This window comes from Astyanax mexicanus, chromosome 9, assembly GCF_023375975.1.
Source record: "Astyanax mexicanus isolate ESR-SI-001 chromosome 9, AstMex3_surface, whole genome shotgun sequence".
Classification (NCBI taxonomy): domain Eukaryota; kingdom Metazoa; phylum Chordata; class Actinopteri; order Characiformes; family Acestrorhamphidae; genus Astyanax; species Astyanax mexicanus.
In genome coordinates, this window is record NC_064416.1 from 42,521,428 (window position 1) to 42,536,375 (window position 14,948).

The 14,948-nt window shown below is 38.3% G+C and overlaps 1 protein-coding gene across 2 annotated transcripts in view; it reads right to left on the reverse strand.

Moving 5' to 3' along the window:
* tnfaip8l3 (tumor necrosis factor, alpha-induced protein 8-like 3) overlaps positions 1-14,594 on the reverse strand; it is a 94,126-nt gene extending 79,532 nt beyond the window's left edge. Inside the window, exon 1 of one of the 2 annotated variants that reach the window (XM_022687000.2) lies at positions 14,471-14,594. Coding sequence is in view for 1 of the 2 variants with exons in the window: in XM_022686999.2 (XP_022542720.1) it covers positions 3,145-3,190 (46 nt within the window). In the remaining variant the exon portion in view is untranslated. Of the gene's footprint in view, positions 1-3,144; positions 3,530-14,470 lie in introns of those variants that run through there. The other variant, XM_022686999.2, reaches the window with a different exon arrangement.
* Positions 14,595-14,948: the final 354 nt, after the last annotated feature.

Sequence of the window (14,948 nt, forward strand, 5' to 3'; positions counted from 1 at the left end):
AATTTTGAAAACAAATAAATTACAAAGCTCTTTTTTCTTTTTTTCAGATACTATTTATTTTCGTTAGGGATTAGTCTGATTATATCAAAACGAATTGTTTTATTGATTGATTGATGTTTTTTTTAAACTGTAAAAATAAGGAGCCAACTAATGTGATTCTTTGTTTGGCTGCATGTTTTAATACTAATATGATAATCACTCATTTTTACACGCCATGTTATAATGCTGCTACACTACTAACACATATTTTGGGCTAGAAGCTTGTGCAGTGTTGATGTTGTGTGTTGCATGCTGTATGGTGGCACTACACAATATCAGAGGGAACATGTTCAACTGGTTATCACACACACACCATTACACACACTAATGTTTGTATATGTGTCTGCGTGTGTGGTTTGTTGGGATGCTTTTAACGGAATTCTTTTTTTTTAGGGTTAAAAATGAGTAAGTGAATCTTAATTATTCCACTTTAGAACACACATACACACACACACACCACACATCACTCTAAAAAGTACCTGTTTGTACTCAAAGGTACACTCTTCATAATTGTACCCTCAAAGGTATAATATTGGTCTTTACAGGGTTAGATTTGTTCCCTCTGAAGTACAAAGGATTTGGAAACACCCACACATGTAAGTTGAGAGGTAAGATCTTGTAAGTGAGGCTGAACTCTGGCCAGTGTGCTCATGGCAAGGCAGCATGAATTTTTGGAATTCCCATGAAAGCTCAGAAGTGAGTACCAGGTGGATGAGACTTTTCTATTTCTGAAACATATATCATAGAATGGGATGTCTTAGAAGACATTACCATCTACAGTGCACAGAGCAGTAGGTGTTAATGATCGAGACCGGCTGTGTCTGGCTAGAGTTTTCTTTGCAAACAGGATGTTCCAGGATGTGAGGATGATACTGATACCAGAACAACAGAAGCTGTTAATGCTGGAAAGCTGGACAAAGTGGACAGACAAACATCCATTCAAACTCCCTAGCTGGTGTCTAGATATGTATAGTAATATGTTCATACAACATATTGTCGCTGTCCAATGAAAAACATGCATTTCAAAACAGCAGTTTTACAGGAGAGAGATATAGTCTTCTTACCCTTCAATGGAAGTCAATGTAAAAGAAAAAAAAAAAGTTTATTTCCAGTAATTTTGGATCATTTCTCTTGGTCCATTCCTATAGAAATGTTTGAATTACCCAATAAACAAAAAATTGTCAAAAATGGGAATACTTGTTTTTCAGTAGGTAAAATCTCTCTCTCATTTTTTTTCTCTTTTTCTCCCTTAGTGTCTTCCTTTCTCTCATTCATTCAAAATAATATTATTGCGATTTAATGAAGTTGTCCACCCTCTCTCTCTTCCTTTTCTCACCCACACACACTCCTTTTTCTCTCTTTTCCCTGTCTTGTGCAACATCCTCTTCTTTCTTTCCTTTCCTATCTTGTTTTTCTCCTTCTCTCATTCAAATTTGCATTATTATTTTTGTCATATAACATCTCTCTCTCTCACTCTGTCTCTCTCTGTCCGTCTGTCTGTCTGTCTGTCTGTCAGAAAGGAGAGCTGCTCATAAATCTGCAGAACCTCTAGCCTTTCATTTTTATTCCATCTTCCGCTCTCTCTCTCTCTTTTTCTGTCTTACACACACACACACACACACACACACACACACACACACACTACCTCTCTCTCATATTTCTGTATTTCTCATTCTTTCTCTTTTTTCTGTCTACCTTTCTCTCTTTCATTCAAAATAGTTATTATTGTGATCATATGAAGTTTTCCACCCTCTCTTTCTCTCAGTCACTCACTCGCACTCCTTTTTGACTTTTCTTTTCACCCTCTTCTTTCTTTTTCTCTCTCGTTTTTCTCTCCTTTACAGTTGCGTTATTATTGTTGTCATATAATCACTCTCTCTCTCTTCCTCTCTCTCTTTCTGTCCGTCTCTCTGTCTGTCAGAAAGGAGAGCCGCTCATAAACCTGCAGAATCTAGCCTTTCATTTTTATTCCATCTTCCGCTCTCCCTCTCTCTCTCTTTCTGTTTCTTACACACACACACTCTCTCCCTCTCGCTCATATTTCTGTATTTCTCATTCTTTCTCTTTTTTCTGTCTACCTTTCTCTCTTTCATTCAAAATAGTTATTATTGTGATCATATGAAGTTTTCCACACTCTCTTTCTCTCAGTCACTCACTCGCACTCCTTTTTGACTCTTTTCTCTTCACCCTCTTCTTTTCTTTTTCTCTCTTGCTTTTCTCTCCTTTAAAGTTGCGTTATTATTGTTGTCATATAATCACTCTCTCTCTTTCTCTCTCTCTCTCTTTCTCTCTCTCTGCCACAGTCAGAAAGAAGAGCTGCTCATAAACCTGCAGAACCTCTAGCCCTTTCATTTTAATTCCATCTTCCGCTCTCTCTCTCTTTCTGTTTCTTACACACACACACTCTCCCTCTCTCATATTTCTGTATTTCTCATTCTTTCTCTTTTTTCCTTTAGTGTCTTCCTTTCTCTCTCTCTCTTATTTAAAGTAATGTTATTATTGTGATCATATGAAGTTTTCCACCTTCTCTCTCTCTCTCTCTCTCTCAGTCACCCACTCACACTTCTTTTTCACTCTTTTCCCTTTACCCTCTTCTTTTTTTTTCTCTGTTGTTTTTCTCTCATTTAAAAGTTGCGTTATTATTGTTGTCATTTAATCACTCTCTCTCTCTCTCTTTTTCTGCCACAGTCAGAAAGGAGAGCAGCTCATAAACCTGCAAAACCTCTTTTTACTTCTCCTTCCCCTCTCTTTCTGTCCCTCTCCTCTCCTTTTCTCTTCATTATTCAGTCATGTTATTATAATCATAAGTTTTACACCCCTCTCTCCCTCTCCCCACTTCAGTCAGCATGAGACAACCAATCATAAACCTGCAGAAACTCGAGCATTTAATTTATATTCCATCTTTCGCTCTCTTGCTCTCTTGCTCTCTCTCTCTCTCTCTCTCTCTCTCTGTTTCTATCTCTCTCTCTCTCTCTCTCTCTCACACATGCACACATCTTCTTAAAACCCACGGTAAAAAAGACTGGACCAGCATGAGGTCAGAGACGGGAGGAGGAGAGGAGCGAAGGAGGAGATAAACAGAAAAATGAAAATGTGAGTCTTTACCTGGAGACAGCTCTCCTTCACTCAGCTCCCCGGAATCAGAATCCATTTTTCACCCAAAAAGATTTCTCTCTCTTCTCTTCTCTTCTCTTCTCTTCTCTTCTCTTCTCTTCTCTTTTCTCTACTCTTTTCTCTACTCTTCTCTTCTCTTCCTCTCTCAGCTGTGAGAACTCTCTCTCTCTCTTTCCCTCTCCTCTTCTGGCTCCAACACGGCAGCTGTCCGTGGCTAGAATGTAACTGACACTGAGAGCGCTCACTTCTTTGCTCTCTCTCTCTTCCTCCCTCTCTCTCTCTCTTTCTCTCACGCTCCCTCTTTTTTCCCCTCCTCAGTCAGACTGCCTGTTCTTTCACTGCCGCTTCGTTGTCTTTACTGACTCTCCCTCTCTCTCTCTCTATCACACACTGCTTTTCACTCCCTCCCTCGTCCCCTCCCTCTCTTCCTTGTGTGTCTCTCTCTCTCATTGGCTCAGAGTTCCTGGTGCCTAAGAAAACACCAGGAGAGGAAAAGCACTTGTCTTTTAACCAGCCAGCAGAGAGAGAGAGAGAGAGAGAGAGTGTGTGTGTGTGAGTGTGTGTGTGTGTGTGTTTCAACATTACCAGGACAAAAAAAAAAACATTACTCACTGCATTACTCTCTGTTTACATTATTACAATTATATATAGATATATACCCATATACCCTAAATATTACACTAGATATCTTTATTATTTATATATATATATATATATATCTTTATTAATTATATATTTATATAGATGCCTACATATATACATAAGGACACCGGCATGTACGTTGTTTATGAAATGTAAATGTTGTACATTTAGTTTTGAGGTGTTTTCTTGTCAACTTGTGAAATGTTAATGTCAAGGCGGCGTTAATAATCCTTAATAACAGCTGGAGCGAGGTCTGATATTGGGTGATGGGCAGAGGCGGTTCTTTAATTAGGCAAACCTAAGCATTTGCCTAGGGCCTCGACCAAATCTGTCCTCCATAGGTGCCCCCAAATCTGACCATCCCAGCTACAGTAAATACACCAAAAACAATGTTAATTTGTTACTTATGTAAAGTAAAGAAAAAACATTTCTATTAAAAAAACAACAGAAATATCAGTAGAATACCGAATTAATGTCTAAATACTAATTGTCCAAACACTCATACCCCCTCCGTTGCTTGCATTGAACTAGTCCATAATATGATGACGTAGCAATGTGCCACACGACGTGACTTCAAACCAAAACAGCGGGAACTGTACGCGACTAGAGTGACAGCTGCCACAGTGAAAATGAAGCGGAGTTATGAAAGTGGTTCTGCTAAACCAGGGGTGTCCAAACTACGGCCTGCGAGCCATTTGCGGCCCATTTCCTGTTTTGGAGCGGCCCGTGAGGCCCACTGTTAAGCAGGTTTTTATAATGTGAGATTCAAAGTTTGAACGCTCGGTGTCAGAAACGGGCCAAAGAGTCTAAAAGCGGAGAGGGTGCGCATTTCTAGCACAGAAAAACAGGGCAAAGAGTCTAAAAGCGGAGAGGGTGCTCATTTCTAGCGCAGAAAAACGTGGCAAAGGAGTCTAAAAGCGGAGAGAGTGCGCATTTCTAGCGCAGAAAAACGGGGCACAGAGTCTAAAAGCGGAGAGAGTGCGCATTTCTAGCACAGAAAAACGTGGCAAAGGAGTCTAAAAGCGGAGAGGGTGCGCATTTCTAGCGCAGAAAAACGGGGCACAGAGTCTAAAAGCGGAGAGAGTGCGCATTTCTAGCACAGAAAAACAGGGCAAAGAGTCTAAAAGCGGAGAGGGTGCGCATTTCTAGCGCAGAAAAACGGGGCACAGAGTCTAAAAGCGGAGAGAGTGCGCATTTCTAGCACAGAAAATCAGGCCAATGAGTCTAAAAGTGGAGAGGGTGCGCATTTCTAGCGCAGAAAAACGGGGTAAAAGAGTCTAAAGGTGGAGAGAGTGCGCAGTTCTAGCGCAGAAAAACGGGCCAAAGAGTCTAAAAGCGGAGAGGGTGCGCATTTCTAGCGCAGAAAAACGGGCCAAAGAGTCTAAAAGCGGAGAGAGTGCGCATTTCTAGCGCAGAAAAACGGGGCACAGAGTCTAAAAGCGGAGAGAGTGCGCATTTCTAGCACAGAAAAACAGGGCAAAGAGTCTAAAAGCGGAGAGGGTGCGCATTTCTAGCGCAGAAAAACGGGGCACAGAGTCTAAAAGCGGAGAGAGTGCGCATTTCTAGCACAGAAAATCAGGCCAATGAGTCTAAAAGTGGAGAGGGTGCGCATTTCTAGCGCAGAAAAACGGGCCAAAGAGTCTAAAAGCGGAGAGAGTGCGCATTTCTAGCGCAGAAAAACGGGGTAAAAGAGTCTAAAGGTGGAGAGAGTGTGCAGTTCTAGCGCAGAAAAACGGGCCAAAGAGTCTAAAAGCGGAGAGGGTGTGCATTTCTAGCGCAGAAAAACGGGCCAAAGAGTCTAAAAGCGGAGAGGGTGTGCATTTCTAGCGCAGACAAACGGGCCAAGGAGTCTAAAAGCGGAGAGGGTGCGCATTTCTAGCGCAGAAAAACGGGCCAAAGAGTCTAAAAGCGGAGAGGGTGTGCATTTCTAGCGCAGAAAAATCTCAACTCTCTCTCTGTACGTACAGTATTAGAATTCTAGTGCGCATGCGCCTCATCTAAGGTACTTAAAGTGACCGTTACAGTGTGTCCACTAAACTCCGTAGTTATAAACATCATGAGGTTAGCAGCGCGCTAACTGACCTGTTTATAATGTAATCCGAGCAGTGACTTCGTGACGGCTGCTGTTAGCTGCTGTTAGCTGCTTGGGCTGAAAGATGAACTGTAGAGAGCTGTATTATCTGGTTAGTGGGGTTAAAACCTTTATTTCCTACACAGAAAACTGTAGGATGAGGAACTGCAGCTTCCGGTAAGCGAGCAGTTTCACCGGTTTCACCAGTTTCACCACACTCAGCTCTGATAAACTGCTTCACCCAAAACTCCTGAATCAGATCGGCTAAAATCAGAAGAATATCTGCCGATCGCCGATACCATATTTTGGCTGAAAATCGGCCGATACCGATACACTGCCGATCAATCATTCCATCTCTAGTTATTTGGTTTACGTGTGTGTTTTAAGAATGAGGGCCCCTTGTTTATATTTTGCCTAGGGCCCCAAAATGGCTAGATCCGCCCCTGGTGATGGGGACTTCCCGTGAGGCCTAGTAGTGAACACTTTTCTATTTCTGCAGTCGGGCCACAGTGTCACGTGTGTACTTGTGTCACGTAATGTGCCTTATAATCCGGTGAGCCTTATGTATGAAAACAGATCAGAAAATAGAAGTTTATTGATAGTGCGCCTTATAATCTGGTGCTTCTTATAGTGTGAAAAATACGGTACTTGGGAAAACTCAAAATCACACAACTTTACATCCAATCAAAGCGGTGATATGCAGGTTGATGGACTTTCTTTTTTTTTCTTCTTTTTCTTTTCTTTTTTGTTCAGTTTTTTTTTTTCTCTCATCTGTTTTGTCTCTTGTCCTCCTGTGCGTCTGTCTGAATGTCTGTTAGCTCGCAGGATTCGCAGCAGGGTCACTGTGGGAGCAGATGGCTGTGTATGTCTGGCGGGCGTGTGTGTGTTAGTGTGCGTGTTAGTGTGTGTGTGTGTGTGTGGTCATCTATCACATCTCACGCTACAGATGGTCGTGAACTTGGTCGATCACCTCTCGTTGTGGTCTATTAATGACGTTAATGTGGCTAAAACAGCTCTGTTGGCTGAACTAGCTCTTGTTCGGTTTGACTAGATGGCCTGTGTTTGGTAAACAAGATCTCGCTGGGTGAGACGGCGCCTCCCACAGGTAATCACAGGTAGAGCACAGTTTTCTTTGAATGCAGGTGAGGTAAACTAAAATAAGACTATTGTGAAGGGTGCAATGTAATACTGGGCCGTGGATAAAAAATTAAATCATAAAAAATATATTAAAAAATAAAAAATTAAATCGATATAGCAGTTCGTGTTTACAATTTCTTTAATTTGAGTTAACGATTTGCAATTTAATCCGTGCTCACGATTTCTGTAATTCGAGCAAATTATTTTTTATTATTTTTTGCTGTGATAATAATCAGTTATCTACATTTATAACCTGCTCAGTATTAATGCTTAAATACAGCATGCAGATTTTGCCATAGTGGTGGAATAAAGTGTTTATTAGTTTCTTATTTTTAACAAAAATTGAACGTAAATAAATATTATTTATAAATATACAGCTATAAGACTATATATAAGACCAAATGTACACTGTTTCTTTAAATCATTTGCTCGAGGAAAAAAAAAGAAAGAGAAATAACAGCAATTGTGAACACGAATTAAAGAATTTGTGAGCACGATTTGCAAATCGTTCACTAAAAATTAAAGAAAACAAGAGCACAAACTGCTCTCGCATTTACTCAACTTAATTATTTTTTTTTTTTATCCACAACCCCTGCCAGGCTTTAGACTAGTTTCCCGTGCAAAAATCATTAACCCTTAGAACCCCATAGTCACAAATGCATCAAAAATCACACATTTTTTCTGTACAGTTTAATTATTCAGGAATGTGTCAACCCATCAACATGATTTATACACTGTGACAAATAATATAATGCTTGTAAAATATTGATATGAGATATAAATCAAATAACATTTCAATAAACCCAGAAGTGTCAAGATTGGCACAAATTACTCAAACTCTTAGCCTGCTATTACTGCCAATGTTTTAGCAATCTGCATCCTAGAGTTGGAAATATCTAGAGAAATAAATCTGCCTGGTGCTGCTCGAGTATTCTGTCACAGTAATAAGCCATATTATGAACTATCATCAAAATCTTTATACTTTTAACTAATATACAATCTAATCTAACTATTACTGAAAATAAAACTATTACTGAAAAACTGGCTCTGGGTAAAATGTTGATCAAAACATGATCAATTTCACAAAGATTTACAAATTCGGAAAGCAATTACATCACAAATGATGACATTATTAAGCAGCTTAGTGTCTTCTGCAATAAAGAAAACTAATAACATGTGGCTTTCTCCTAACAAAACTTAGTTATAACATGTAAAATGTGAACTGGCAAAAATGGAGAAAAAAAAACACAAAAATTGGCTGGGGTTCAAAGGATCAAACATTTCTGAGATATCTTGCCACAGTAGCCTTTCTGTTGGTTCAGTGCAAATAGAACAGCCATTGTTTGGATAACCTTCAATCCACCTCAGATCACCATAGGTAGTACATTTTATTTTTTTTATTTATTTTTATAGCGCTTTTCAGGAAACTCAAAGACGCTTTACATTGCATTAAAAAAACAAAATACAAAAATACATATTAAAATAATCACCATCATCATCATCATCATCATCCCCATCAACATCATCAACACTATACAGTAGAACAGAGCAAAACAATCAATCAATGCATAATATATTGAATATATAGGTAGGAATTCTCTATTCTCTATAATGGAAAAGCTATTGTTTGGAAAACTCTCACTTCTCCTTTCCATTTTTCCATGATTTTCAAACTTTAAAACAGGTCAGTTTGACCCGTAACATAACAAGAGGGTTAAATGAGCTGCTGCTGGTGTATCTTCACAGTGTGAATGTGCAGGTCAGTATTCTGTGCTAAGAAAAAGCAATGCGCTGTTACGATACGAACACGCCAAAGTCAGAGCTCATCTGGTTCTTAAAGGGAATGACAACTGGCACACTGATTGGTTTATTTTATGTTACGCCCAAAACACACCCATGATTAATTAAGAAAATTAGTACATATCTTTTGCACATTTCAAGCTGTGCAAGGCTTTTTGTAAGTTTTTGCCCCCTTACAATACAAAAGCTGCACGATGCACAATTGACTGGTGCACTAAAGATCACTAAAATAGGGCCCTATGTCTGTATCTGTAGCTCAATTAATATTGCTCATATCAGTCTAAATCAGTTTTATTCATGTATTGACAATTTCCTTTTTCAATATCTAGTGTATAAGGTCTATATTTTAAAGGCTTCCTGGGTCATCTTGCTGAAGAGCTTGTTTATTCACATGTAATATTAAAGTCAGGAGACTGTGTGTATGTTTTTTTTATGTCTGGGATGTATTTAAACATAGACAAGGAAAGTGGTCAGACTGTCCTGTGGTCAGAATACCAGCTTACTCCCGCTGTGTGCACTGCAGGCTGCAGCTGCACTGGTGCATGATGTTGCCATATGGCAACAAAATGCTAAGTACATGCCTACCCAGCCCCCTACTCACACCAATAAATGTTCTTTTCATTCTTTTTGACATGTTTAATGTCTAATTATTTAATTTACAATAACAAAAATACATTTATATCATAATGTGCACAACAAAGACTATATATATTAAAATAACCCTGGAACAATAATTACTTACTTTCCTATTGGCTACAACAAACAAAAAAAAAACAAGTCCTTGTGGATTTCCTAATTTAATATTCCTTCAGTGTTGTTTTAGTTTTATACAGAAATGCATTTGTTTTAAGAAAACAGATCCTTTACTATGTTTTCACAGAAAATTCCACTGAGGTCAAATCTAATTTCCAGCAGACAGATCTGGAATATTACGCTCTAATATTACATTACAAGTCGTTTGTGATTTTCCTTTCACTTCAGTGCTTTCCTAATGTTCGTGCATGGCAGCCCAGAAATACCTCCTGTGCCATTACACGCCTCTGTCTGTTAGAGGTGGGCGATATGGTCCTAAATTAATACATCAGGGTATTTCAGGTTATTATTGCAATAACAATATTCTTGGCAATATGAAAAAAAAAACATTTAAAAATAAAAAAAAATATATATTATTAATTTCAAGAAACTACTGCAAAAATGTCACTAGTTTTATTTGAGAACATGAAGAGGCAGCCTAGTCTCTAACTAAAACCCTAACCCTAAAACTAAAGCTAAACCTAAACTTAACTGGAACCAAACCAAACGTAACCCTGACCTAAATCATAACTCAAACTAAAGCTCTAACTAATACCCTAACCCCTAATTTCAACCTAAGCTTAAAGCAGAAGCATTTCTGTTTGGAGAAGAATATGGATAAAATATTGTGTTTAATGGTACCAGAGTGCTGGATTAACCATTCCTACTAAGCCTAATATATATTCATTCTAAAAACTGAGGTGTCTGGTCTCTTTTCGCAGGAGTTCTTATTCTTCTGGTCACGTCACACGTCTTTACGTACTTATGTCACACGTACAGCCTCTAAAAGAGGATCCAGCTCAGTTTTACTGAACACGAGCTGCTGGTGGAGCAACGGAGACTTCAGAAGAGGATACTCAGAGCTCAGTAGCTCATTCACTCATAGTGGCGCTAGAGAGCTGACGAAACACGAATGTGCTTATGCCAAATAGCCTATGTCAAATAGGCCTGTGACGTTTTATGAGTTTGTGGAGATCTGTATGACTTTCTAGCAATATGCCTGGGAATTCCCAAACTAATCCCAGAAGTTGAATTTATACCAGGTTCACACTACATGACTGTAATTGCGACTTCTACAAATGGCTGCTCTACAAAGACACGTTTATCACGAGAACATGCCAGAAATAAACGCTCATAAGGACTAGTGCTGCCATGCCAGAGAATCTCCAGAAAGGAGAACACGCACTTAAAGTGAGTTCAACATGAATGGGTTCATATGAAGCAACTGAGCAAAATCAGAGTTTATAAATGTCCTATCTTAAATATGTGTTTTTGTCCTCAATACAGAACACTAGTTCTAGTCACTAGTTCAGTGAGTTTTCGAGTATTGGAAATGCCTCAAAAATGGGCATGAAAAATACAAAACTAAAATGATACTAATAATAAATAATAATGAACATTCCAAGAACAATAGGGCTTTACACCTATGGTGCTCAGGACCTAAATATATATATTTTTCTAAAATGTTTGTGTAAAAAACATAACTGAAAAATAGTAAGATGGTGCTGAGTATTACAGGCTGTCAGGCACAGACTGAAGCTCAGAGGCTGATGGGGAAAAGACTCATGCAACCATTCCTTAATTAAGACCAGTTGCATACAATCATACACAATTAAACCATATCCTGTCTGTTCCAGACACACAAATGCGCGCATGCCTCATCGACTGCAGAAAGCATCTGCGCCTGTGTGTGCAAGTGTGTGTGTGCGTGTGGGCATGCATGTCTTTAAGTGTGTGTAAGAGGCAGACAGTAAAAGGGGAGATTAAAACAAAGGTAAAGAACCTTAATGGAAGTTAATTGCTGTCTGGCTCGTCTTTATGAAGACAATAGTGAAAGCAGCACAAAGCCCGAAAGAGCTGAGCATGAAGTAAAGACCAGCTCACCCCGGTTATTATAAATCTACACCAATACCTCCTCTGAAACCTCCTCCAAAATCATATTACTACTCAAACCCTGCTCTGAAACTGTGCCCTCTATTATAAAAAACATTACTGATTAGGAAACTCAATCATACCTGTCAAGTCTTCTGTTTTGGCTGGGAAACTACCATATTTTACTCCTTTTTTCCCACCATCCTCCCGTATTAGTATTTTCCCGTAAATTTCCCATATTATATTAAAAATTTAAAAACTTTATTATTGAGGCGACTGACCGCTGTGTGTTTCTTATCCAATCATGGTGCCGGTTCAAGAAGAAAGTCCCGCCTTTCAGGAGAAACAGCCAATCAGCTTGCTGGTTTTGAGGAGCGCGGAGGAGGGTCAGTGTTCAGGCAGCTAGTCGGAGCAGCTGATGTTAAAACTAATCTGGATATACTACAATGTTTCTAAAAGAAAGGTAACGAAGCTAACCATGTAAACTGTGATGATATGTTTCTGATAGCTGGTTAAAAATACTCGTCTCTGAATCAAAACTCACAGATCAAACCCACTGTGTGTTTAATAAAATACAGCTTGTGATTCAGTTAGCTTACCTTTAGAATTAGATAGATAGATGGTCAGGGTTTGAGAAAAATCTCTATATAATGTTCAGCCTGCCCTGATGTACCAGATCAGCCAATAACTGTTTCATTTTCAAACTGTGTTTATTAATTTTGGATTGCAGGACTTACTATAATGAACGAAAATTAATTTATCTAACTAGTTATCTAGAAAATGTAGTGGGTGGCCAGAATTTAGTACAGTACTTTATGTTTGTATTTTAAAGCAGTTTCTTAACCCTGATCACTGCCCCAAAATTGTGTTTTCCAGCGGATCCAACTAATCAGCTAATTAACTATCCTTTACTGAGTTTACCTGTTAAAATTCTTTAGCCCCCTTTGGATACTCAATTATTATGTATATCAGCAGTGTATTAGACACATCATACCACCACTTACTTTATTAAGTGTCTTCAAACAGAGACAGCTATAGAATATGCAGTAGAATATTCAGGAACAGGGTGTAGAAACATTGACCTAACGTGACTTCTGTATATTTGTAGTTCACAGTAACACCAAAAAAGTAAAGATTTAATGTAAATATCTAGAAATGGGTTTTATTCAGGCTGTATTATAAGTAGTAGGAATATAGGAATATCCACATAATTTCAGTGTCAACAAACGTAGACCTATTACATTCTGATAATCAAATTGTAGTTTGTAAATGGTCACAGGTGGTTATGTTAGATTTCTTGTAAACCTGTCTTAAAATGTAAGGGATACTGAACCTCGGCTGGGCTAGTGTGATGGCCCGAAGAGGGCGGCGGAAAATTTTCCTTATTTTTAAATCCAAAACTTGACCAATATGCTCAATCCATCTACTAAAAATGATACTCAACCCTACTTTTTAAACCGTTCCCTTTATTCTAAAACAGAGGTCACTAATAGGTGGACCGCGGTCCGAGTCCGGACCCAGACATTGTCCAATGCAGACCCAAACCAATAAACTACTGAGAAGGATTTAATTCTGACCGTGTTCAATTAAAGCAGCAGAACTTTTATTGTCTTTATGGTTTACGTACTTTACAGCGCAGTAAACTCACAGACCAATCACGTGTTCTGTAAGATCACCAAGCGCTCTCCTCTACCAATCAGATCTGTGCAGATGCGAGAGGGTGGAGCCACACAGGAGAAGCAGGCAGTGAGAAGTGGGAGAATAAAGCGAGAAAAGATGAGAATACAGATGGTGCGCACCAGAAAAATAAATAAAATACTACATTTATAAAACATATTAACAGTAATGTAACCTTGTGGTGTTACTTGGAGGAATTAAAGAGAAACATCCGAGACAAGACAAGTCCAAAATATTCCACTTTACTCCACCTGATCAGAACTCCTTAGCAAGAAAAAAAAAAAAAAAAAAAACTCGCTCACAGGCGCTCTCTTTAATCCCAAAACAACCCTACCTCAAAACTAAGGCAGCCCCCAGGGGACAAAAAGCATTGGCAACTCCCCACATCAGTTTTACCCACAACATAATAAAGTGTGATACAGTAATAATATTAAATCAAATAAAACTGCTGTTGTTTTAAAAAAACTGATATTTTGGCCAAGTTCAGCAACATTTCTCCATATATTGTACAATTTATCATTCAAGTTATTATTATTATGACAGGCAGGCTTAAATATAATATAAATAAAATCAAATAGAATAAATATAGCATTTTGAAACAAAGTGAACATACAGATTCACATTAATAGACTCGATATGTTAAATTATTGAGGGTGTTTCCATTTATTGTATGATATTTTAATAATGTAATTATTGTGACAGGCCTACTTAAAACAAAACATATTGTTGAAATATACTAGTATGTGTAATTTGTTTTGTCTTTCAGTTGTTGATCAAATAAAACACTGACAGAACTACTATAGGCTTCTTCAGTAAACAGAATAAAACACTGAATTATAACACAAGTTAACATTGGCGACGGTCCGGACCTCAGCCTGATGAAATTTTCTCTAACTGGACCAAACTGAATTCTAATTAAATACCCCTGTTCTAAAACAATACTTAATTCTCTTGTTCGAAGAATACCCAGTTTATTCATTGTAATGATGCTCAAATTTTATTGTAACACTGTCATTCTACTTCTCATTAAAACAAAGAAATCCTACACGGTTATGATTTAATAAAACTTTTTTTTTTTTTTAGAAATTTCAGAAATGAGAAAAATACCATTAAATAAGAGCAGATAAAGGTTTTACTAAACCCCAAATTCACCAGATATAAAAAGTACAGAAATAAAAAAATAAATATCTACAACTCGCATTAACTGATTGATAAATGCGCAAAACACACCCAAAGAAATAAGTTTCTCCAGTCCTTTAAATTCTTTCAAACAAATCTTCCAAAAAAACAAAAAAAAAAAAAAAAAACGAATTGGCTCATTCTTACCAGGTCTGGCTGAAATAGTCCTTAGAAGTCCATAGAAATCCTGGAAAAATGTGGTAAAACAGCAAAGAAATAATCCAACTTTGCTTTGGCCGTGAGGAAGCTTCAGTGAAAATGTTGCAGATGGTTCCAAGATTTGTCCATAGAAGTCCTTACGAGTTAATTGAGAGAGTGCAAAGAAGAGAAATATATATATATATATATATTATAATTAAACCATTTACATTGAGCTTTGAACTTTAAATTCCTCAAACAAAGGTTCATTAGTCAGAGGAAAGAACCAACAGCTTCCTCTGAACCTCCATTGTTCCACATGGCTTCCATTGTTGCATGGCTTGTAATCTGGGGGGGGGGGGGGGGGGGGGGGGGGGGGGGGGGGGGGGGGGGGACAGTACTGCCCCCAAGGGTCAGGGTAGGAATTGCAACTACAAAAAAAATGGGACTGCTGTCATAAATGAACACTGAAGTCATTCAGAATTTG